A 26869-nucleotide genomic window follows, 5' to 3' on the forward strand; every position below is an offset into this window, starting at 1 on the left:
AAGTGGCAACAAAAAACAAAAAAACTTCTCAGTTTGGACCCCGGATGGTCCCAGGACCCCTCTTTGAGAAACCTCTGCTGAAGGCTACCGCTGCCACAATTACTGACCTAATAATGCAGCTTCACCGGGTAACACGTCTTACTGTACCGGGAGCATGAATCACACGGCCCGGGTCTGCCGTGTGCGGATCACGCTGGTTACTCATGTTTAAGTAGAAGACAGATGCTTGCAGGCAGAAGCTGCAGCAAGGTGCTAATCTGACGCGCTGACGTCACCAAATCTTTGACAGCACTTCCTGGAGTGGTGTTTGTTGTGGGAAATAAAACGCCGTGGTGCTGAACTGGGGGATCCGGGGGCTACATTAAACGGAGGAGGACAGCACGGACAGAAAGTACCTCACTACCCCACCTCCAAGCATGCGGTCCTGGCGGCTTCCGACGGGTACCAGATAGGACAGAAGGAGCGACGGGTCGAGACCGAGGAAGGACGAGGTGGACGTATTCTCACGGACAGCCCCGAGCAGAGCCGCAGACAGCACGGAGTTGTCGCGATGTTGTAGCTAAACCATGGACAGCAGAATAAAGTAAGAGCCCTGTAGTTTTAGCTTTGTACACGTCGCTCACCGGCGTGGAGCTAGCGGCTAACGCGTGGTCCACCAGGGGCACGTAACCTCACGTTAACTCTGAAGCGTAATGCGCGAAGGAATGTGTGGCCGTAATTTGAGCCATCTCCTCCCCGGCCGCGGATTCATCCGCCGAGGCCAGCCGGCTCCACCGCATGTGGGTCGGTCTGTTGCCCGGTCCCAGGCTGCTACTACCCGTTATCTGACCGCCAATAAGCGGCTCCGGTAGCCAAAGCAGGCTCCGTTAGACACGTTACGCGTGAACTCCCTCCGCCGCGTCCTGTCACCCGAGTTCATCCGAAAATGTTGTCGGAGAGCAGAAAACTTCTCATTCTAGCAAAGCTGCTATTGACAGTGTGACTCACGTAAAGTAGGGCAGGTCCGCTGTATGCTTATTGATAATACACTAATGTGATGGCATTCAACACGGCCTCTTATGTGGACCAATGCTGAGGACACACTTGTTGCCCATGATTATGTGTTTTAACAGCTGTCACTTATATCCCCCCCCCGCTGAGTAAACAGTGTTTTTTGCTCTTTACAGGGAATATCCAGAAAGAACATTTGATCTGGTTGTACAGGTGGCCTGTCCGACATCTGAAAATGAGGGTAGGTGATGTCAGTGTTTCCATCTATGATGTACTGTCAGTCTGTCAGCTGCTTGGTGAGACTAGTAAATGGAAAATGTTGCTGAACCTATAAATAACATGCAACAATAAATAGAGGTCAATTCATTGATTATTTCCACAAAGCATTAATCAAAAACAACTTTCAGTCATTTTCAAAGCCAAACATGCCCAACATATATTGATTCCATTATTGTTTCAATGTCAATTAAATATCTTTGGGTTATGAACTGTTGCTCTGACAAAGCAAGATATTTGAAGTCATCGCATTGGCCATCTATAAAAGTGTGATGAGCATTTTCCTAAATTTACAGTCAAAAAGATGAATGTATTAATAGAGAAAGTAATTGACAGATTGATTGATCGTGACAATACTTGTTAGTTGCAGTCCTAAATAGAGCATAGTCATTTTAAATTATTGTTACATCTATCCGTGCTGAGATACACAAGATAAAAACCTCTCTACGAATACAAAGGGTAGAACATAGACCTCTAAACTGTCAGTAGCAGTCATTACTTTCATATCCACGGTGTACAGTTTACCCTCTCACATTTAAGTTGACTTAATGTCGTGGACCACATTAATTGCATTTGGGATTAAAGACCCACTTTTCTTTTTGCCAGGGGTATTTTAGAGTGACATTCTGAAGGGAGACCCAAACTGTGGGTGGAGGGAATGTGTTATGTCATTGATAATTGACTGGACTTTCCTGTGTACAGCTTTGCTTTATAGGTCATCTAATGGCTTTTGCTGGCGGCCTACTCAATGACTAGTTGGTGGGCAGAAAATCAATCGTCATTCATTAAAGTAATTCTTCTCAAAAGTGTGGATTTCCTCACTTTTATATTTTTGTAAATTTAAAATCTTTTTATATATTTTTTCCTAAATTTCGATTTATTGGTCAGTAATAAATACAAAAAGCCGACAAAGGTATTCAACAATGAACCTAGTTGTTAGTTGTGGCCCTTACATGAATCTTTTATGCATGTCTGCCTGTTGTATCTTTTTTGTCAACCATGTGTTTGAAAAAAATGCTGATGTTTGTGAAATTACAGTAATTATAATGCTGCACAGCCAAGATGTCATGTGACGTTAGCAGAAGTGTTTTTGCAAAGTATTTCAAGTAACAGCGAGCGTCACAGAGCAACACTGCTTGACTGAGTCCAGTCTTGCACAACGAGAACAATCATTATGTCTGTGGTGTTATAATGTGTGCTCCAGAGTTTACTCTGTCAAGGCCTAGAAAAGGTCAACGCTGAGTTCATCGGTAATAGTCAGATATGTTTGCTGTGTTAGTATTATACATTCTCCATTTATTTGACTGATTTTCCATTCTGCACTATTCTGTTAATAAGCCTGCTCATGAGTTAACCAGTGTGAACCTTTCTCTGGTAACGGTGACCCCACAGGGATTGCTTTAGAAAGATCACGCTTGGGTCAGCAAGCTGCATTAACCGTTCTGCTGTTTGCTGTGGTCAAACATTCCAGCAGTGGTGTCTAGGACGTGAAAGTGTTCAGACTAGTTCGGGAAATGACTGTGGCCAATGAGGAACAACACAATACTCTACCTTTTTATGAATATGGGAAATTAAGTAACCTATATCTCACATCAATATCCAGTGTCACCCATGAGTCAGATGTCATGTAAAAACATTTCCACTGCACATTAAACCAGCCGTCTTATTTTGCCCACTCAGGTTTTGACGTTAAAGAGGTGTGATGTGGAGGGGTTCACTTGTGCAGCTGCTGAGCTGACCAGAGTAGAGTAAAAGTTGTCCTTGGATTTAGATCTGATATTTTAAAGCAAACTCATAAACCACCGGTCTGCGCTGTAATAACTGACTTCCCCCATATATGATCCAGGGTTAGACTCATATCCGGACTCCTGCTCCCTGGAGCTCAGCTACACAGCAACGTTCGCACACCCCTCAGGTCAAATTGAACGTGCACATTCTGCTCAGTCATTTGATTGAAGGGCTTTCTCTGCCCTGACTGCTGAGTCCTGATTGTTCATAAATGTCCCTGTTAAGAACGTAGTTATGATGTATGTATACTGTCTGCCAGCAGAGGCTTAGCGTTGTGGTGGATTTTTTTTATAGGAGTAGTTTCAGATAACCATTTGAGGAATAAATCACTTCTCTCTGAATCTGATCAATTTCCCTTTCTTTCGCTTGGCTTCAGCTGCCTTCTGTATCAAATGAAATGTTTTTTTAATGCTAAAACGGTGCTATCATTGTACTAGGCCTGACTGCAGAGATGCATGCATTAAGCCCTAAAATTTGACCTGTCTTAGAGGAATATATGCATTTGTCCCAATTCTGTGCTGATTACTGTTGTCATGAGCGGAAAGGGTTAATGCTATGAGTCAGAACAGCTTTGGCCAGCTATGAAACCTCCACAGTCACTCACCACAAACACGAGCCGTTTCTCCTACAGCCAAACATTAGGTACTTTGCCAAAAAAGCACCACTTCACATTCACACTTTATCTTCCCACCAACTCGGAGGCAAACAAACAAGAGTGCAACCATGATAGACTATAATTAAATTGTCATAGCAACATGGTGTAGAACATTTGAGCATTTGGAGAAGTGGTGAAAGGTTTCAGTTTGCTCATAATTCTCATATCTCCCCCTTAACAGTTTAGTGAATACACGGTTTAATTTTAGATGGATTTTGGCAGCATTTCAGTTGTTTTGTACTGCCTCTACCAGCAATCCAGTTTGTAATGCCATGCTTCAAAGTGACTCTTTGACTGGCAAGCTTGCTGTGTGCACGGTTTTGCTGATACCTCACTACGGTTTTGCTGAGGTATCTTACCACATCCTGGACTGGCAGGTCTGAAATTAAAACCATGTGCGACAGAAGTGCATGAAACAATTGTAATTTGGGGGGTAATTCCCTTTGTTTGTAATAGTAATAGCAAACTACAGAGAAACCTGTACTAGTGTTATAGTCCTATAAATATGGCTTCGCTTCTTATAGATGGTCAGTACCTATCCCTCAACTTCCTGTGTTAAGTAGGTTTCACATCTTCTTAAGTCTGCTACGTGTTTGCAGATAACACCCACACTTTTGCAGAGAGGCCTGCGATAAGCATGTTTTTTTTACTAAGTTGTTTCATGGCGACCTTTTTAAACCGATAGTTTGCCCACACATTCTAAAGTTAACATTTCACACTTAAGACCAAAACTTTATTATTCCTATATGTGACAGGTTCAATCTCTCCAGATGTATTTCCATACAGGAAATACCCTTGTCTGAGCCAGTGATCCAGGCATGCTGCTTACTTTGATGACTTGTTGGAGTTTGACTTGACCCAAACTGAAGCAAGCGCCAGTAGCTTTTCATCAAGCAATTCACTGTGGCTGCCTTCTCCTTTACCAAGTCTCCTTTTGAAATATTACATTACATTACATTACATTACAGTCAAGTAGAGCTTTTATCACTTACAATTCCATTCAAGAGAACTACTAGTCACCAGAAGTCATAAGTGCATCTCCTTTCTTAAACAAGCATCTTAAAATAAGCCAGAGCAAAAGTATAGTGAGTTACTGAAAACAATAATTGCAACAGACTAATCCGAATATAGTAAGTGCTACAAACTACTACGAATAGGATAAGTGCAGTAAACAAATACAAATTCAATAAGTGTTTTGAACTGATACAAATACAGTAAGTGCCAGTGTGCAATAAGTGTCAGGAAGGCTCAGGGTAGTATCATGAGTTTTGTGTAAAATTTACAAGTAGAGCTTCACACAATCCATCCCCGACCATGTAGATGTAAACATATTTTAATCAGTAATTTGATCTGTAACATGCTTGTACAAACTTTAAGCAAGGTTTTGCTGCAAGAAAATGGTGTCCCATTCATTGAAGGTTCCCTGTACAGAAAATGAACAGAAAAAAGTTGTCACTCATTAGGCAGTAGCAATGTTCTTTTCTACACTGTGACAAGAGTCTGTAGATGAAGCATTGAGTTGTTGAACTTAACTCATTTACTCTGGTTCTCTATGATTCAAAACATTACTTCTCAACTACTTGTTTTGTTGTTAATAAAAAAAACAACTCATCTCAGTAAGTGCGTAAGTTGCAGTGAGTCTTTTTAGTTTTTACGAAAGTTAGCCCTCTACAACGACTGTCAAAGCAATTGTACACATAAAAATGGCAGTCGCTCTGACCATCCAGCTACGTTGACTGGAATGGGAATATCCATTGAACTCCTATTCTATTTCATTGGTTAAACCTCAACTCACTGTGTTTTGGTGACTAAAACTGAATGTAAACATAACTTAAAATTTGCAGCCCTTGTAATTAGGCATTCTTAATTACGGTCCAAATGTTCAGTTGCCAATTCAGCCCATCCAGTGTTTTGGTACTTTTTGTAAAAAAAAAAAAAAAAAAGTTTAATGAAATCTTAATTAAAGAGGTAAAAAAATGAAACACCAAAGTATGGTTTACATTTTGTGCTACCTTGTCATTTGCAAGTGCCTTCATCATTTCAAGTGTTGATTGTAATGATCAACATAACATTTCTTTCTACAATCAACACATCCAAACTCCAACAAGTCATCCAGTTTCAGATAAACATCCAGATCCAGTTTATCATACTGTGGTCAAGGAGAATACCATTTGTAAGAGTGTAGCTAAGAGCCTGGTATTTAGAGTAATTAACTCTGCCAGTGTTCCTGTTGGACAAATTCCCTATTATTATTCCCATGGGAAGGTTTGATTTCCCCCCTGTCTTTTGTGGTAACATCATAACATCAGTGGTGCAGGTATGAACAAAATTTCCATCACATTCCAGATTTGATTATAAAACAGTTATGCAGAAATCTGATGTGAGCATCAACATTTCTCAAAATATGTGGAGGGAAAAAAAACAACAAAATAAAGCCCACAGCTACAATGGTGTCAGTGTTCATATCTAGACTTGGCCCCACACTTCTAACCGTGGATGTGTTGATAGATGACAGACACTGGCCCTTTTTCCTCATGCTGGTCCATGGAGACCTGGCCTCCCTGTTCAGCCCGAGCTCAGTTCCGCTTAGCTCTCTTGGCTCAGTGCTCTGTGGATGCTCGGGCTGTGAGCGAGATGCCTCAGAGCGTGACTGGCATGCTAGCTACTAGCGGCCCTGGCTACATAAAGCCATATTGATGTGCTTCCAAGATGCTGCCAAAGCTAGCAGATGACGCTAATGCTGCCAAGGCAGTAGGTGGGGACAGATGCTACCTGTCCTCGCCCGCTCCCTCCAGCCAGATTGTTCCCGGTAACAAAGCAATAAACTTAATAGATCAGTGTATCAATTTTATTGCAACATTCATGCTGCAATTAAGGAAACGATTTACGGTTTAGGAAAAAAAAAACTCGATGAGGACAGTTTAGCTAGCTTTGATGCCTCACAGAATTATGGTCTTGGGTTTAAAACACAGCCCTGGTTCTTCGGTGGGGATTGTTTTACATGCTATTTCTGTTAAGTTTTTCTGCGTCCCTCCCTCAGTTCAGACATGCAGGTCAGATGAATTGAGAGTTCTAAATTGTCTGAGTGTTTTCCATGCCTTACGTTATTCCGCCATTGGAAGAAAATAACAGGTGAAAGCACTTGTTATTATTTTGTTTCCATCTCATGTTTGTGCCTGTCAGCTGTTTATCATAGAGCATGTGTCTTTTTTTGTTTGAGATAAGTGACGGGTTTGTCGTCTGCTTCAGTGTCTCACGATAGCTTCTACTAGTAGAAAAATATGCTGCAGGAGGTTGAAATGGTGAAATACAAGTGCCCTTGAATAGATTTCAGGACGAAAAGGCTATAGTATAGTATAGTAGACACATTTCTTCATTTGATTCACATGGCCTTATAGCTTCACTTTGTCCAACTATGGAAAGTTACTTTTGTTCTGTATCTTAAGAATCTTAAGAATTTTTTTGCTGAGACCTGGAGGTCTCACAGTGTCACCTGCTGTTCGCTAGTTAGTTATCAATCCGCTTTCTTCTATGTTGTAGCCCCCTCGAGCAGCGCTGCTATGTTCCTTTTTTTCCCTCTGGCTCTCACCTTTTCCCCATTTCCACCCTTCGTATTCGTAGAGCAAAACTCCTGTGTAGCAGAACTTTTAGAAAAGGTTGAACGTTGACATTCTGCAAAATGTCAGAATTGCTCCTTGACCCAAGCTTTGTCGTTTCTGCAGTCTGATTGGATTCCGGCTGCGTGTTGAGTTCATGGTGGGCTCCCACTCAGATGGGAGGCCATTGGAGTACTAACAGATGCCATGGCAGCAAGGAGGGTGTTGATTGGTCATTAGAGTGGCCACACTCTTCCACTCATGCTCCTGAGAGGACCTCGGGGTCTCACACTTTGTTTATCTCACAACCCTTCTGCCTTTCTCTTTTGTCTCACCCATATGACTTTTCTAAATTGGCTCTTTCAACAGAATCCGATATCATTCAAGTCTTTGTTGTCTTTTGTTGGTTTCCTCTGAAGTGTTTTGAGGAAGTCTCTCAACTTCCCTGCTATGATATGGTAATGACCGTGTGAGTGGACTTCCCAATCCCCTCCCACTCTATGACAGTGTGTATAGGATCATGTCTGACCCACAGTCCAACATTTATCAGCCTAACCTCCTTTTATTTGATATTTTTTAAGCGTTCAGGGTGGTGGTTGATGTATATTAGGGACTGTTTGTTTGTGTGTTGATACCCCTTTTCTTTTGTGAACACTGTTAATGACATGACCTATTGAGACAACTGATGCTAATGTGGTAAGTTGTACATGACTTTTGGAAGACTGCATCACCTGACAGGAGATTAGATCCACATTAAAAAAGTGTTTCAATTGCATCCAAATGGGTCATTGAAAAGACTGGAAATGAATGTGATTTTAACGGAAATAAGCGAATTGAATATGTTTTGATGGATGATGTTACATTCCTGAAAGACATTTGAAATTTAGTTGACTTTTGTGGAATAGTTGCAGGTTGACAAATCAAGACTGTCCTGTGGATTTGATGGAATCCATTGTCCAAGGTGGATTCTCCCTTAAACGCTTTGTTTTCGTTCATTTTTTCCCATGCACTACAAAGTGAGGTATCACAGAAGACGTGTTGGTATTTCTGTTTGAGTAATCCAGATGACAAAATTGGCCGGCCAGTGTTATTGCTCTTCTCAGTGCTCGACAGCCTTGTTCTTTTTGTTCGTGTCTGGAGTCATTTGTAGCTCCCGGCTCGCAGTCACTCATCCATTCAGTAGCTGTGTGGTGGCCTGCTGCGTACTGGGTTTGGTTCCAGCTCTTTTCTTATTTAAAGGGGTTGGAAGCAAGCACATTTCTTCCCAGCATGCTCTGCTTCAGATTATATGGTGAAATTGAAACTATGACTATGCATTGCTCAACTCCACTTTTGGCCAGTGCAGGCCCATGATATGAAAGTTGTTACCCAGGTGAAGGCCCCAAAGAAATGTCAAGCCTTAATATAGATTTTTTCTTTTCGCAGTCTCTGTATTCAGTGTAATTGTCTTTGGCCATGATTATGGAAATTAATGTGCACTGGTTGTACACCTGCTATACACGCTTTTGCGCTCGGTTTTGCTGGTCTGACAGCACGGTTTGAATGAGAGGGCTCTGTTTGTGGGGACACAAAAGTCCCGGTCATCGCTACACTCTGTTCATTCGTTCTGTATAGCAACAGCTGCCTTTTTTCATTACATTACATTACATTACATTACATTACAGTCATTTAGCAGACGCTTTTATCCAAAGCGACTTACAATCAGTAGTGTATTACATATCATTCACCCATTCACACACTGATGACAGGCTACCATGCAAGGTGCCACCATCAGACTCTAACTAACATACATGCAACATCCAGTCCACACCGATGGCAAGCCTTCGGGAGCAACTTGGGGTTAAGTGTCTTGCCCAAGGACACATCGACTGCCAAAGCCGGGTATCGAACCACCGACCCTCTCCACTATGCCACAGCCGACGCATACACCCACAATTCGTATGTCCCGTTTCTACTTTTTCTTTGCTATCACATGTTGTTTGCACAGTCACAAACGAGGCACAATCCTTCCTTTTCTGATTACCACTGGTTATGTCGGGGACGGACGGGCCCTACAGGCAGAACAGAGAGGGAACAAGTCGTTGGGACTTTACAGGTGGTGCCACGTGACTTCACTACCTTCATGTTTTGGCAAACAAACAAACACATATATGCATCCGTCACTAAGAGGACAGCTGTGAGTGGACTTCTATGTTGTTTCTTTAGAGCAAAGAGTATTATTGGCCAGAGCATGAAGAACTGGGTCGAAATGAGACTGGGTGGGGCAGGGAGAGAGGAAGGGAGATGGGGGAGATAGGGGAAAGAGAGGATGAAGGGGGTGGTGGATATGCTGATGGCAGTAGTCTGTAACATGAGAGGTGAGATACCGAGGGGGGTTGCTGGCTGAGCTTTCCCCCTTACTGACGCAGTACTGAAGCTCCAGGGGGGCGAACTGCTTCTCTGTGTGATAGCAGGTACATGTTTAAGTGAATAGTGTGTGGTGTTCATGTATGTCTGTGCATGTGTGTGCACGGCTGCATGGATGTGTGTGCGTCTGTGCGTGAGAAAGAGACACAGAGGGCTGTGAGAGCTGCAGGAGGCTCATCTGAATTCACTAATGCTGCCAGACTGGGATAACATGGAAAGACTTCTAGGCAATGACGCTCACAGGCTATTTTTAGACTTCCCCTTTCCACGGCGAAAAAGTGGGGGAAAAGTAGGAACCCGATCAATGATTTAAAACGAGATGATTTTGATGAATGCAGAAGAGTTTCATCACATCGCCCCCACTTGCAGCCTCACAGCATTGTTCTTGGTGGCTTGTTTTTTTTGTTAGCGTGTGCGCGCTTTAGCTATGCATCTTTGTGTGATGGCAGATGAATTCATTCCCTTGTGAACACTCATAAGTTATGCTCCAGATAGCTGTGGGAATTTCGTGTTTTAAAAATAAAAACCATGAAGCAAAGGCTAGTATGACGTCCAGCTGAATTTAGCTTCTAAAAAAATCGCATGTCATTTTAAAGCTAAGCTCTTCTTCACATGTATCATGCAACAGAATGACAATAGATGGCCGTGAGTATATACGTACAGCACAGCAGATGGCACAAGCATGTACAACCAAACACACACATGCACACCCCCACTGACACACACAACAAGTATCGTGAGTCAAACAATGATTGGCTGGTTCTTATGCGTGTAATACCAGTGTGGCCTAGTTTAGCCCCCCCAAATGAACAGGATTAGTGCAGCTCCTGCTTTAATGTAGCTTTAGTGATGTTAATCTGTTCCTAGTCTGGCAAATTGGATTTCATCAAAAAAGGCTGTGCTCAAAAATATGTGACTTTTTGACTGTCATATTGAGCAGTTTTTAAAAAAATGACAGGATTTTAATAGGATTTGGGGTTTATTCACTTTTCATGACCGGCTCACTTCTCTTCTCGTGTGCAGTGGTTTTTACTGCCATAACCTTATTAAACAGGACACCACTCTCTCTGAGGTTTTCCTACAGGAATTGCTAGTGTGAGTGTTTTTGATTTAGAATTGAGTTTACCACAAATCACTGTCTTCTGGCTGTCAAATGTATGTTTTATTTGTATTGCAGTGTTGGCAAACAACATGATATAAAATTATATTGAGTATTTATTTCGCAGAGGAGACTCAAGGATATCCAGCGTTCTTTAAAACCCACTTTTAGACCAACAGAAGAAGCCGATGCAGGCAGAGATTACAGTTACAAAGGAGGGAGTCTCAGGTTATATTATGGTCTCACAGGGATGCTGCCATGTTGACTGATGTAAAATGACTCAAAAGATGAACCATGTAAAAGACAGAAATGTATTTTCCCCGGCAATTAAGGAAATCAACCTACTTATTGACATGATATGAGTACTGGTATCCTGACATCTAGACTGTTGTCCTTTTAGACCTTAATTTTTGTGGCCAAGGCCAAACCCAAGTCAAGCAGAACTAGTAGTACAAGCCTACTGTCTGTGCTGTCATTTCAGCTTCTATCGCCCACTATTTACATGTCAACAGCTATGCCCCGAGGCTATGTCTCTCCACTCAAGGCTGCTTCTACATAGCCTAACACCACACAATTACTGTGAAGATGATGGCGTTTACATACGTGTAGTAGCCCTACTGGCCCCTTAATTTGGGTTCTGGCCTATTTTTCAAGACAGAAAATATAGGTCAGTCTTGATGTCCTCGAGAATGTCTAAGACCATTTATCGTTGCAAATCATATAATTCATCCACAATGTCTTTGTTTTTATATAGATGGACACACACACACACACACACACACACACACACACACACACACACACACACACACACACACACACACACACACACACACACACACACAGTTATGCTTCCCTAACCTTAGGGCTGGGGAATATATTGCTGTTATATCGACATTGTCACATCAGACTAGACTGGTTTTAAAGGCTACATTACAGTAAAGTGGTATCATTTTCTGAACTTACTAGACTGCTTATGCTGTTCTATTATTCGCCTTCACCTGCTTTCTCATTATATCCACATTACTGATGATTATTTATCAAAAACCTCATTGTGTAAATATTTAGCGAAATCACCAAGTCAACGCTACAATATTGCCACCATATATATATATATATATATATATATATATATATATATATATATATATATTAGAGGTATTTGATTTCTAGTTGTTTAAATATTTAACACCCATTTTAGACTAACACAAAGATGCAGGATTTACCTTTGTTTGTGGTCAGAGTGAATAGGCTGCCATGCATTGTCCAGCCGGGATGTGCTTCTGACCAGGGTTCTACTGGTTTGTGCTGCTGGGCTTTCAAATCAAGTAAACTTTATTTATATTTCCCAAAATCACAAATTTGCCTCAAGGGCCTTTACAATCTGTACAGCATATGACGCCCTCTATCCTTAGACCCCGGACTTTGATATGGAATCTTAAACGTTATCAGGGAAAAGTACAGGAAATCCTTCAGGATTACATTCAACCTTATAGTAGATATTTGGTCATCTAATAGATCTTTCAATCATTCATTTGTCTCTTTTAAATATCAGAGATTCTTAAACAGGCCCTATTATACTATTTTCCTGGTGCATATTTTTATCTCAGGTTACAGTTACAACATGTTTACATGCGTTAATGCTCATAATCCACCTTGTTTTTCTCATCCTGGCTGTCCTGCAGCACCTCTTCTCACCCTCTCTCTGAAATGCTCCATTGTAGCGCTTGCTTCTCCCTCCAGAAAGCAAAGTCTGCTCTGATTGGTCAGCTAGCCCACTCTGTTGTGATTGGTCAACATTTCACATTTCAAAAAACTCTTTCTCCGGAGCTTCAGCTCCGTCTCTCTTTTGTTATTTGAGGGCGGGCTGAACTAGCTGGAAGGAGTGTTACGTCACTTCCGTAACATTGTGACCTCATAAAGTGAAGGAAGTGACGGAGAGAATTCAATCGAGCCGTTTCAGGAGCTCAGGAGCTTCTGAGGGGAGGGTAACTCCTTTTAGGCGTGGACTTCAGGTTTTATACTGTACGGACCTTTTACATGTACAAAAATATATATAACACAATGAAGAAGAGGGGAAAAGTGTAAAAGCATATTTGGCCACTTTCAAGATCATGAACTTGAAACTCCGGAATAAACACAGCAACAACCACTTTCATTGAACTTGACAACAATTTCACCAAAAAGAATAACACTTTTACAGTTATATCAGATCTGGAGCGGAAATAGTTTGTGTATTTAGTTATTGGTCTATTGACAGTAAATAAATTGACAAACATTTTGAATGATTCATTTTTAAAATATCTCATCGAGCAAAAATGCCAAACATTAGCTTAGTTGAGTACAGCATTTAAAGAAGTGACGTTGGGCTACAGGAAATGAAACATAGATAAAGATCGTTGTCAGCAGCTCTATTAGCTCTATTATAACCAGTAAATTACTGGTTTAGCAATGATGTCTATGAAACCACAGTTCTGACTCCTGTGTGAATGTGGATGACGGGGAATTAAAGCTGTGATAACAGTCTAGTATCATTGGGTCCAATGCGGGTAGAATGTGTGTTTATTTACCCACATCAGACACTGTCTTGTGTGGGAAAGTGGGCGTAGTTCTGTTTACATGTCTCTTAGCCCAGTCCTGTCTGCTGAAGCACTTGTTGACCAAGCTCACTTTTCCGATTCCCAGAGAAAGCATGCTGATGAAGCAAAGTGAAATGAACCAACCAGCTTATGTGAACATAGATATATGATTATACAGTTTGTCAGTTTGTCTAACAACTTCCAACCCTAACTTTATTGAACTATAATTGATAATTGATAAACAGCAGCGGAATTTTCTGAACTTCAAGGGCCCCTTTTCTCCAGATGACCCTTCCAGATAATCTCCAGTTCTCCACAACCTGAAATCTTCCACTCATTCTCCTGAAGCCACTCATTCTCCTGAAGCCAGTTACATTTTGTGTGGGTGTGTGTGTGTGTGTGTGTGTGTGTGTGTGTGTGTGTGTGTGTGTGTGTGTGTGTGTGTGTGTGTTTGATTTCAGTTGTTCGATAGTGTATTTTCTTCTGTCAGTATTTCGTCCATGAGTCCTGCAGAGCATTGAGACCCCTGTGAGTGTGTTTAAGCACTATTGTGCTCTTTTAACAGATACAGACATATTGTCATCCCTGTAGAAAGATTGGCTGGCTGACTGACTCTCTGACTGAGACCTGTCTGTCTGTCAGCCTTTGCATGTGAACTTCAAATCACAGCTCGGCAGCACCAGGCATGTAGCCGCCAAAGGCAAGGCTTTACACTGTCATCAGCACCACGCAGCTGCCTCTGGGTGCTGTGCCATATGACATTAACTGAGATCGATCCTCTCCACACCTCAAGGAGCTGCTGTGCTGCACACAGTGTTTCCTCTGATGCTGCAACCAGCACCTCAAAGACTAGAAAAGGAACTCTACCCTAAGCATGTGTAATTGAGTGACAGTGACCTGATCACCAGCGTTCTCTAACTTTGCGAGTTGTAAATCCCAAAACTATTTTATTTTCTGTCATTTTTCTTTCACATGAGAACACATCCAGAAAACAAGGATTCCTAATTTGCTGCAATTCTTCTTTAACGTTCATGAAACTAAGTATACTCAACACTAAGTTACACTCTTGGTCCAGGTTAAATTCATGTTTCTTTTTGTGAATATTAGCTTAATAATAGAGTTATTATCTATTATTATTATTAAATTACTGTGCTTATATAGATGTTGTCTTTTGACCGAGGCAGATGGTGGGACCATATGGAGAGAAGTATGTGATTATGTGAAGAGATGTTGGTATTTAAGCCAACAAGCCAACAACCAGTGATGGAATCATAACCATTAACCTGTGCTGTTGCATTCAAAACTCTGCAGCCAACCCTCCTTTTCCCCTTTTTTTCTGTTTGGAAATAAATATCTGGGTCACGTCTCAGATTTCCGATTAGATCCCAGATTTTAGGGCACATTACTGCGTTAATGTAAGCATTTGCTTCTGTTATTTGGCAGCAACTGAACATAATACAGTGAAGACAGAGTTGGAGACTAGTCTGTCTAGGGAGATACTGGTTTGTTTTTCTTAGCTTAGGAGGCTAAGCCCCCCCCCCAACAAACATGCTGTCTGTGTGCTGTGTGTGAAGATGCAGTCATGCGGAGCCCGTGTTTGACATAATGTTGGACCAGTATGGAATCTGACTGGGAATATCAACGCTGATACGTGGTGATACACAGAGGCTGTCACAAAGGTTGCATCCATATGCTGTGCCACTCATTCGTGAAGCTGTGAAATTGGGTTGCATCCCAACTAGCCTGGAGACAGTATCACTTTCACTTCTCTCTTTCTGTCTCTCTCTCTCTGCCTCTGCCTCTATCTCTCTCTTTCTCCCTCTCCCTCTCATTCTATCCTTCTGAAGCACTTTTCCGGGAAGACGGAACAATTAATGTGGCATTAATAGGGTCACATCATCTCCATGCAGCGCTTTCTTTCTTCTCCTTCCAGTGGCTGAGGCTGTTGTTTATCTTTTTTTCAGATGTAGCTGTAGAAATGGCTTAGAAATCCCCCAGGCCAACATCTCTCACATGTGAAGCCTGCCAGTTGATATTTTTTTTTTGGCTGGTAAAGGAGGTTCTACCTTAGAGGTGGTTTTCTTTTTGTTTCAGTCAAATTTTCAAGCGTTGGAATTAAAATGCATCCCTCCTTTTGCAAATCTAGACCTATTTCTAGAGCAAATCTAGATCAATGTGATGACGTATTTGCCAGTGCCTTTAAACAAGAAACGAAACACCCTTTAAAGTTTTTTGTATTAATGTTGTGTAACACTTAAGTCCTAGATACCAATTTAATGTCAAACACAAATCTGTTCTAATTTAATCCTGGTAGTTTTTGACTAACCGCAGGCCTTCACTTTTCTCAGTCCCCAGTCCTCATTTGTAACAACATAGTGTGACCAATCAGTATTAGTAAACTTAAGGACCATATCATTGTTTAAGAAGTTTCCCTTCTTCCTCTCCTCACTTAATCAGCATGAAATGTAATGCCATTTGCAGTGCGCAGTCTGAGACTTGATGGGCAAAAGCGGAAAAAACTGTTTTAAACGTCTGTGAGAGTGTTTTTCTTTCTGCTGGCCTTTGAAAAAACGCCAGTTAATCTGCTTACTCCTTTAGTTGTGAGTGTAGGGGTTGGGCCTCCTCCCGGCCAGAATAAGGCTACTGATCCAGAAGTAAAACGATGACCACCACAGTTATTCCTTACTTTAGGTTGTTCAACCCCCTTAGTCTTCTTTAGCCGACGCTCGTCTCCTCCTCCTCCTCCTCCTCCACCGTACCCTCCCTCAGAGGGAAGAAAGCTCCTTGTTCTGACAATAGACATTTTTTACCATATGTTGGCTTGACATCTTCATCAGGTTCACAGCAGGTTACCTTAGTTAACTTTCACTCCACTGCCTGATGGGATTTTCTCCCTCTGTTTCTCCAATCGGCCCAGGCTCAAAGTCTAGACGGCCTCCGAGGCAGGGTCCCTTCAGCCCTGTGTCCACAATGGCCGTATTGTGGATTGCTTAGTAGCGGTAGCTTCCTCCCGTTACAGCGAACAGGCTAGCACTAAAACAATGCTTTTGTCCGAGGGCGTACGAGGGGGGCCTAATCCACTACATACTGTGAAATAAATCTCTCTCAGAGATGAGAGAGCGAGCGAGCGAGAGAAACGGAGTGAATGAAATCACTGCCAAGGAGGTTAGAGTGCAGCAGTTTAACCCCTGGCCAAGAAAGAGGGAGGAGAGGAGGCAAAGGGAGCGAGAGAAAGGAGGAACAAGGAGAGGCAGGCGCTACATCCCTTCATCTCCGGAGCACGGATGGAGGAGAGGGGCTGCCGGTGGCTTTCACAGCCTCTCTTCTCACCAGAGAAGCTGCTGTTCACCATATGGGATTTGGCCTCTCTTAACAAACAGGCCCCCTATTCACTCACAACACACATTCAGTCGTTCGTGGAGTAAGGTGAAAAAAGTGCTTTTTTTTTTATGCCTTTAGAACATTGGATGGCCATGAGGGCTCCAAGTCTGCGTTTGATTCACATAGTATAGAGAATTATAAACTAGAGGCTTTCATCTAAATGTGTATTCACACTGGATTTAGGGTTAGGTCTTTTTGTGTTTAACTGAAATCTCTCTCAGTCTTAAAGCCAGAACCATGCATTCAGGCCACTGTTATTGAGCTGCTGAGGTGATCCTATAGAAACACAAACATAGGCCTCTCACTGTGGGTGTATTTCATGTTTATCATATGCTTCTCCCTTTTAGTTTGCGAAGGCTATTTTTAATAAAGCTTTGTGTCATTCAAAGTGCGTGAGTAAATAAGTTGGATTCCACTTTTTTTAGTTTAGTGACAATATGTTAAATAGTTGAATAACTTGCCGTGCAGCGCTGGGCAGTGCGAGGTTTCTGACACGCCGGTGTTGCGTGCCAACTTTTTTCTTCCAACCAGCAGCATTAGGGCAGCATTAGGAATGACATCCTCTGCCAACAGCTTCTTTTTAGCCTACTTGGAAATCCCAAGAAGCGTAGATTTATGCCAAGGCGAAGATGCCAGCATTCTTCATTTTTTAGCCTACTTGGAAGTGCCAGTACACATAGATTTATGCAGAGAATAGAAGATAATAAAGAGATGAAGGGGTAGGTCTATTTTCTCGTCTTCCTTGTGTTTCGCTGAACATATATCTTGTTAATTTATTCTGTTTAATTCTATCCCGTCTAATGATCCACCTGAGCGATGCCAGTTGAGAGAGGCAGAGTTCTTCTACCTCCCACTCTGAGGCAAAGTCATCCGTTCCTTCCCTCACCCCGTCCTTCCTCCTCCCACTCTTTCCCTGTTGCCCCGCTCTCAGTTCCCAACACCCTTCACCTATTAACCCTCCTTTCTCCTCGCTCCCTCTACTCATCCAACTTTTAAAGACCGGCGTCTCAGGAATAGCCAAAACATTGATTTTTCCACCGTATCTTCCACCTCCACCACCACCACCTCCCTCTCCCTAGTATCTGTGTCACGGCTCAGGGGCTTCCTGCGTGTTGCCCCCATCGTGACTGTTGGAGGTCAGCCACGCTTGAAGCCCTCAGAGATCAATGGACATGCTACTGTACAGTAAATATTCACTCCTGAGCTTGCTATCCATCTGTAAACACGCATGTACAGCACACATTTGTACACAGACACACCTGCACTCCGCAAACAGAGGCCGATAGTCACTCCTTGAGTGACTCCTTTGCCTCACCCCCATTTCCCGGGGTGTGAATGTAGGAATGTAACTCTGGATAGGTGATTTCAATTCAATTCTCACCCATTGGATCTGTTTACACTCCACCGGGGTGAGAATGCTATAGGTTGTTTTCCCCTTGTCGCTGGTGTCGCTTCAAATTTACTTTTATTTTTGTGCTGTTTGCAACAGCTCTTTATATATTTTGTCAGTTGTAGAAAATCCAATAAACACATTTTAAATCTTTTTTTGCATTTTGGAGATAGGTGAAGTAGAGGCTAACAGATCAATGTATCATGCAGGCAGGCCTAACAGAACATGGTTTCCAAGACAGACGTATGAAAAATCAGTAGCAGGCAATGTAGGCAGGTATATGAAAGAGCAGTGTTTGGTTAGTATCGGAAAAACGTCAAAAAGCTTATAGGCATATTGGCATTTGTCCTTGTGAGCAAGCTTAAAAACATTCATTTAATGCACTTGTAAAAGCCACAGCCTGGGTTTTGAAAGTGGAATATCCTGAAAATTCACAAATTCCAGAGGCTGCAGACAGAAATGTATTTGATGTCGACTCATGGCTCGCAAACCAAGTAATGACGCATTTTGATGACATTTAAATTGAAAACATTACAAGCATGTTTTTTGCACCTCAAATACTTTTTATGTGCTGAAAAAAACCAAAACGGTTTTTATTGCATATGTCACAGTTGACAGTTGCAGTATTCAGATATTAATTGTGGCATTTTTTTGGCAGATGCCGTGGAGCTCTGTGTGTGTGTGTGTGTGTGTGTGTGTGTGTGTGTGTGTGTGTGTGTGTGTGTGTGTGTGTGTGTGTGTGTGTGTGTGTGTGTGTGTGTGTGTGTGTGTGTGTGTGTGTGTGTGTGTGTGTGTGTGTGTGTGTGTGTGTGTGTGTGTGTAAGAAGGGGAGGGTGGATTAACCGGTGTAGGATCTGTCATGGTGACATTTGTGTCCCCTGGCAGAGCAGCAGGGGTCCTCTTCACCTCTGTAACCTTCAACTTTCAGCCTTAACCCCCTTCAGGCCCCCTCTCGAGTCCACCACACGCCCAGCACATCCAAAGGGAGGGGTGTATTAACGCAAAAGAGTGAAAAAAAGGGAGGGGGGGGGTGCAGAAGTGAAGGAGGACAGAGAGCTGCAGGGGAGGTTCGGGATGAAGAACAAGAAAGGTTGTGGAAGAAATGCAAAAAAAAAAATGTGGCAAGCATGGGAAAGAGAGATTCGAGAAGGAGAACCGTAAATGAGTGTGTGTGTGTGGGGGGGGGGGACGACGACAAGATGAATATTTAAAAGAAAAGACAATGGAAAGGAGAAGCAAGAGGCAAAATGATTGGCAGAGAAATATGGAGGTGGATCAGAATGGAAAGAATAAGAGCCTGTTGGATAGAAAGGAAACGCACAGGATGCAGAGGAAAGAGAAGATAGGAATGATAAAGGAAGGTGTTTGGTGGTGCTCCGAAGTCTCGCATGTCCTCAGCTGTGTGTAGTTATAACTCAATGTTTTCTGCCTCCTTTGCTTTCTTTATTCATGCCTCTCTCTCTCTCTCAAGCTCTACACCACTCTCCCTCTGTGTGACTCAATACTGAATTGAATATACTGAAGTCCACAAAATGTTTTGGGATAAAAGGATATTATCCGACCTCATTCTCCTCCGAGAGCTTTCATACATGGTGTAGTAGCCCCAAAGAATGACCGTAACCATTTTTTTCATTTTCTGTTCATATGTATATTTTGACTATTGCCATAAAGTTATTTCAGCCTTGGTTTTACCAAGTCAAAAACCCCAAAGTAAAACAGCTTTTGGGAAATGTTTTATTATTTTTATTATTATTATTATTGTTCTATTGTTCCACTTATCTAACCTATCAACCATGTCAAAAGATCCTCGTAGTAAATACTTAATAAGAGCGGCTTCACTTAAATTGTGGGTCATCAAGATATTCATCATAATGTAATCAGCCATACAAGAGATCATTTAAAGGCGAGAGCATACGGCTACCTGTAAGTTCGATTTGGCTTTTCCTACATGACAAGTCAAAATTTGTTTTATAGGGAAGAAAGGTCTTTTGGCACATATGGGTTGCAGCTATCAGAACTTTGAACATACTGCCCATCAGCTCAGCCATGAACATGGAAACCGACAAAGTGGGACCCCTTACCCTCTTGTCTTCCTGCCCCCTTTTCTTCTGTCCTGTATCACACTCCAGCAGCAGTTCCCATCCTCTCACCCAGTAAATCAGCATAAAATAGCCCTAACTGTGGCAGATCATACGGGTAGGCAGAGGGGGGGAGGGGGGTGATCGGAGTTGGTGTGTAGAGCTTTGAGCTTTTTTTTTTTTTTTTTTTTTTTTTTTTTTTTTTTTTTTCTTTCCTGTGCCGCTCTTTTCAAGATGGGGCCCATGAAATTATCCAACAGGATTATGTAAGGCATGATGGATTCTGCTGAGCCCCGTCATCCGTTTGGCCATTGTTGGCCTCTCTCTGTCCCAGGCAGCCTGGTGTGTTAGCCATGAAGCTACTCTACACATTGTGTGTTATTGCATGTCCTCTTCACTGAGGTAGGGGGGGGGTCCTCTCCTCCGGCGGCTTCAGAAATGTTTGCATTAATCTTTTTGGACATATGCGTAGGGCGGGATCATACCCAAATTTAGCCTGTGTTAAAATGGTCATTAATATTTTTAATTAAAGGGCAAAGGACTTAATCAACCTGTTACAGGTTAAACTCACAGTTATTGTTTTTCTGCAGTATCTATGATATCAAAAGATTTGGTGCTTCAAGATATACTTTCTCTCAGCCAGCCTTTTTCAGACGGGGGGTTCATGAGCCTGTAGGCCTTTTGTACGTCCATGACAGTGAACCTGGCATGCGAGAGCTCATCTCTTCAAACCTGTGCGGTTCCTGCCGAGGTCACAGGCTGACCTTGGAGCTGTGGAAGCCATGTTTACCAGAGACCCCTGTGTTCAGGCTATTGCTCGGTGGCTGCTTCCTTTCAAACACACGGTAGAAGCCTGAGAGAAGAGGCTCTCGTGTTTTGGTTTGGAAGTAAGCTTTAAGAGAGCTGCAAACATGTTGCAAGAGTTACACTAATGCAAAAAAAAATATATATATATATATATATATATATATATATATATATATATAAAATGAATGGTTATTTTGTGCAGTTTGGTACCTTTGTTCCCAGTGAATTTATCCACTATATTTTCAAACTATTGGTACTAAGAGAATAATACTAATGTAATTCTTGTACTCTTCATTATTTATATGAAATATCAATCTGTTTTATATTCTGAATGTCTTTAAAGCACACTCTTTTAAACAAGAATGACCATTCTAGGTTGTTAATTAATCAATCAGTTCTCCTTTTGATTCATTCATTAGTAATAGTCTAAAAAATGTCAAAAAGAATGTGAAATACCCATCACAGCTTATCAAAGCAACAAGTTTTATCTTCAAATGTTTTATTTAATCTGATCAGAAGGCTCAAGTATTCCATTTATAATGGCACTTTTGAACCCAATTAATGCTCTTTATATACACTTCATTACTGACCTAACGGTTAATTGACTAACTTTCTCCTGGCTAATCTCTCAGCACTAATGTTATTTACTGCAGAGAAGAAACAAATCACTAAACCCCTGTTACAATGTTAAACGTTTTAGCTTACGTTTTACATATCTGCAGCAAACAGCTAGGCTTGTATCAATTTCGGATTAATTAAGCAAATAAACTAGAGTATGTGTGAATGTGACTTTCTTAAATGTGCATGATTTGGTGTACAATATGAGCTATCATATCTACACTGAGAATATAGATTAGCATATTTACAGCACATACCTCCTCTAGACACACTCTCTCTCTCTCTCTCTTGTCTTTCACTGTGCGCCGCTCTGCATGTGTGTGTAAGTGAGGATATAAGTGTACGTGCGCGTCTGTGTGTGTGCGTGCACAGACTCGCAGCAGCCACCCTTGCCCCCACCCCTCTCATTAATATGTATGTGTTCTGAGGCAGCTAGCGAAGACGGTGTGTTTCTCACCCGCTGATTAATGCTGTCTGTCAATTACCTCCAGATCCAACCGTGCTGTGGAGCTTCCCCCAGGACCACACCGACCAGGTTGGAACACACTCTGCTTTTTCAGTCTTTTCCTCACCCTCTTCCTCTCTCACTCTCTCTCCCCCTCCAAAAATCTCTCTCACTCTTTCACCGTTCTAGACAACCTCTACCTCCTCCTCCTCTCCCATCTCCCTTCCTTGCCTAATGCCCTCACTCACCCTGCCATCCTATGGTAACTCCCCCCCTCCCCAAAACACCTATCACCACCACTCTCCTCCTCATCCCGATCAGTGCTCTCTCTCTCCCTCTCTTTCTCTCCCTCTCTCCTCCTCCTCCCCTCTGTCTCTCTCTGTCTCATTGTACGTCTGTTGCTGGTAATGAAAAGCAGTGAGCAGGTCTTCAATAACCGACGAATCAGTAATTATCATGCAACCGTGACAGGAATGCACACCTCCGTTTTCTGCTCTCTCTCTTTCTCTTTTTATATCTCTTGCTTTCTCTCTCATTGTGTCTACTGTGCCTGCCTCCCATTGTTTTCACGTGTATAGCATTATCACGCTGTTTAGCCATTCTTTTTGGAACACCATGTTCTTCCTAAACCAGTCGGTGGTAAGTATTGCAGGGTTTTATACACCTCAGTATCACCCCCACTAGTCTGCACTGTGGAATAATCACATATTGGAAGAGGGCATGTTATAAGGATGATTCCAGCACATTAAAACTGGGTATGTTTATTGTATCTTTATTTATCATTTGTATTGATCATAATAGCATTGTTCTCATCAAACATTGTTACTATAAAGTCCAATGGGCAAGAAACACAAGCACAGACACAAGCCAGATATATGAAACCACTTTTTTCAGAAATAAAACTATATATATATTTCCTTATTGTTGGTGTATAGTAACTACAGTAGGTAACTAACATAACTATAGTTAATAAGTACAATTCAGTGTTTCTGCAATCTTTTTTTAGCGCCAAAGTAATCCCTGCCCCTATGTAACCTTACATAAAGATGGATCCAACAAGTTGGAAGCATTGAGGTGTACTGTTATTAAGTTTGGAGCAAAAGAAAGCACTGGTATCAGTTCAGTGCCTAGTATTGGTTGATGCGTTCAGTTGATGTATTGACATTTTTTAACAGGAGATAAAACGTTAGATTGGTGCATCCCTAGTTTTCTCTTCCTGGGGGTTTGTTTAACCAGTTTGTTGTCTATATCCTTTTAAAATGTGTAAAGTCCCAGCTGACAATTTTTTTTAATGATGTCACTTCAATTAACTTGGTGAGTGCCATGTTATTAACGATAGAAATGATGGCCAAAACTACCTAATAAGGACCCAAGTTATCCTTTAAGCCAATCACAAATTGTATCAGCTGTCTCAAGGGGACAATGTGCACACACGTATGCAAAAAAAAAATCTTTGGAATAATTTAAATTGAATTGATATCCCTTTTATTTAAAAGACTTGCTCTTTACCCTTAGAAAAGTACACCACCTCAGCAGGGTGTCTCTGTTATTTCTCTCTGGCTTCACCTTCAAAGAACCACAGACTAGATCCAAACTGATTAAAACAATCACACAGCCTGTAATAATATGCGTATTAATCTCTATGTTGTGCACCTCACTCTTTAAGTAGATTAGTTTGACTCACTCTCCTGTTGATGCTCAGACATGTGATGACTCCTGCTGTTGCTGCTGTGGCTTCTTGGGCAACATGTGTGTGTTCCTTTTTTTTTTTCTTTTTTTACTGGCAGTTATTTAGTCTAATAATGACAGTAGACAGAGATTTAACCGCAAAAAAAAAAAGACATGCAACATATTGTTTCTGTTACGAAAGTGGCCAGAGCACAAAAGAGGTCCTGGAGCTAAATGCTAGACAGATAACTGCAGCAGCGCATCATTGGGCTGAAGGGAAAAAATGGACAACTAGAAGAAAAAATAAAAGCAATATGTGCATAGGCTGACTATCTCTCAGCACAGCAGCCAAGCCAGTGAGTTTAAACAGCTCTCCTGCCTCTCTGATCCACTTTGAGGAATAAACGGGCTTGTAGAAAGACGCTTCGGGCGATGTCTGCCTGCCCCACAAGAACCAGAGCATGCAATCAAAGTCAGAAGAACAGGGAGTGATGGGAACGAGATTGTGAGCAAGAAATTACAGACTTGCAGAGGTAGGCACAGGAAATGGAAGTGACGGAAGTGGAGTAAAAAAGAGCAACTGAACCCAGGAGAGATGAAATAAATAAAAAAAATAGTAGTGTAAACATAGTGTACGTGTTGACATAGGCCTGCCTTATCCTTCCTCTGCAACATGTCTCCCTTTTTATTCCCCCCCCCCACAACCTCGCTCTTTGTTCATCCTGTTGTCGACCAGATCGTTTGTGTGGATAAGATGGCCCTTAAGATGGCTAGTTAGCGTGCTGTGTACAGAGGGATTGGCCCTTTCCCCCGTATACATAAAGGCTATATTCACGGGCCTCATTACCAGGATTAGGACTCCTTTTCCTCCTTTGTGGGGCTGAAGGCTGGAGTCCTCTGTAGCCACAGTCTATATCTCTTTCTGTGGCCCGAGCTGGCCAGCATATGGCGGCAGCAGCCAACAGTCTCCACAGAGGGGCTCAGAGCTCAGTGCAAGGCCCCCTTTTGTTTAGGCCGTTATTGTTGCTCAGCGTAATGACATTTGTAGGCCGTAGGATCGGGGTGGAGGGGTTAGTTTACCCCAGGGGAGAGAGGGGGGAGAGAGGGATGGAAGGAGAGGGTGGGGGGAGGCAAAGACATGCAGACAGACAGGAGTGTGGATTATGGAAATATGAATTGATTTTTTTTCTGTTCTGTGGTAGAATAGAAAGCTCAAAGGAGAACAGACTGCAGGCTGGCTGGCACGCCGGGGTGGTGCTGGGGAAATATGAAGTGAGAGGCGCTTGCTCCCTCTTTCTCTCTCTCTCTCTCTCTCTCTCTCTCTCTCTCTCTCTCTCTCTCTCTCTCTCTCTCTCTCTCTCTCTCTCTCTCCTTTCTTTTTCCCCTCACACTCCCTCTGTTCCTCCCTCAGCCCCTGAGACTCTTGATGCCCTGGTCATCCACAGATGCCACTTGGATAGAGAGGGAGAGATGGAGAGATGGAAGAGAGAGAGAGAGGGAGGGCAAGAGAGAGGTGGCTAAAGCATATATTTGAATCGCAAGAAGGGCTTTTTTTTTTTTGCAATTGAAGCAGACAGATGGAAATCTGTCCGTTTCCTCTCAGATCTCATCCCAAAGTTGTGGAAAAAACACAGCAGACCGAACACGCACACTCATGCTGTCACACACACGCACGCACGCACACACACAGAAACAAAAAAAACAGTTTTGCCAGTTAGTTCTAGATAACCAAAGTTTGGTGTAGGGCTCACTCCTCTGTAGAGAACAGAGGATAATATGATAAACACTCAGCAAGTTTCACAAACAGACGACCATTTGAAAACTTAAACAGACAGTGAGCAGCTCTGCAGTATTTAACAATGCTAAGTTACTCACACAGACGCACCCCTCTGTGAATTGCTGTACTTCCTTGCCCAACACTCCAGGCAAATACACATTTTTAGTGTTGACAGGATTCAACACATACCACTTTATTTACTATGTTTGATTATCTTTTATTTTCTAACATATGTATATAAAAGATAATCAAACAAGTCTGTGTAAGCCTTTCCGTTCATTATTTAGTCTAGTGTCATGATGCATTTCCTTACATTTAACTCTCCCAGCTGTCAGATATCCATGGGATTAACAGGCTTAACAAACAAGTTAAACAAGTCCAATTTAGACCATCACACCCTTGAAGAAATACTAAAGGGTCCTCTACATAAGCTCTCACTCTCACCTGATCATTATTCTACCTAAATTGGAAGTTCCTCCTCTGTATGTTTCAGAATTTGTGTTATGTTTTTCCAGACATTTACAGATACATTTTGTCAGATATTTATAGGTGCTTCATAGGTGAAAGTAACAAAGAGAATATAGTCAAATTATTATTATTATTATTATTATTATTATAATAATAATAATAATAATAATAATAATAATAAGGGTTTCACCTCAGTGAACAAAAAACTCAACACTTCTATGAAGCATTGTTGGGAAAAATAGATACAAATGGAAATACCTTAGGGGGTGTGGCTGCATGCCTGGGAAAACTCAGTGTACTTATATCAATTCCCTGATCTGGAGCGATATGTTGAGAGAAATCAGATTTTCTTTGTTTGCTTTTATAAGCAGAAATACATATTAACTGGGGCACAGTACTCCCAGTACTCCTGCTGGAGGAAATGTGGATCAGCAGTGGTCGACCACGGCCACATGTTTTGGTATTGTCAGTATATTTAGACATTTTATGGACATTTAATTCGAAGGATACTGGGTTTTAGTAATGACATATTATTTATCTTTATATGTTTTGGACATATACCTAATATAGATACTTTCACATTACTTTCACTTAATGTGAAAGTAATATCTACCTCCTGAAGATCCTTATGGCTGTAAGTGAAAAACATTTCCAAATGCTGTCTGTAGAGAAACTTCCCCTATTGTGCACCTTTTCCTAGACACTGTCCACAGACTCTATATAAGATGTGAACGAAGTCATCATGATGTCACCCATTGGTTTGTGGACCGCCGTTCTGAAGCCTCCAGTTCTGCGATTTGGCAGTCGCTATCTTAACTTTTTGCAACCAGTGAATGAAAGTTACCATA

The 26869-nt window shown here is 41.9% G+C and overlaps 1 protein-coding gene across 2 annotated transcripts in view; it reads left to right on the top strand.

The window, feature by feature from the left end:
- The first annotated feature begins 257 nt into the window (after window positions 1-257).
- dennd1b (DENN/MADD domain containing 1B) overlaps window positions 258-26869 on the top strand; it is a 108444-nt gene continuing 81832 nt past the window's right edge. For both annotated transcript variants that reach the window (XM_054602320.1, XM_054602321.1), the window contains exons 1-3: window positions 258-583; window positions 1167-1231; window positions 22155-22198. In XM_054602320.1, the coding sequence (XP_054458295.1) occupies window positions 567-583; window positions 1167-1231; window positions 22155-22198 (126 nt within the window). In that variant the 5' untranslated portion in view covers window positions 258-566. The remainder of the gene's footprint in view (window positions 584-1166; window positions 1232-22154; window positions 22199-26869) is intronic.

Source organism: Anoplopoma fimbria, chromosome 8 (assembly GCF_027596085.1).
Source record: "Anoplopoma fimbria isolate UVic2021 breed Golden Eagle Sablefish chromosome 8, Afim_UVic_2022, whole genome shotgun sequence".
Lineage (NCBI taxonomy): Eukaryota > Metazoa > Chordata > Actinopteri > Perciformes > Anoplopomatidae > Anoplopoma > Anoplopoma fimbria.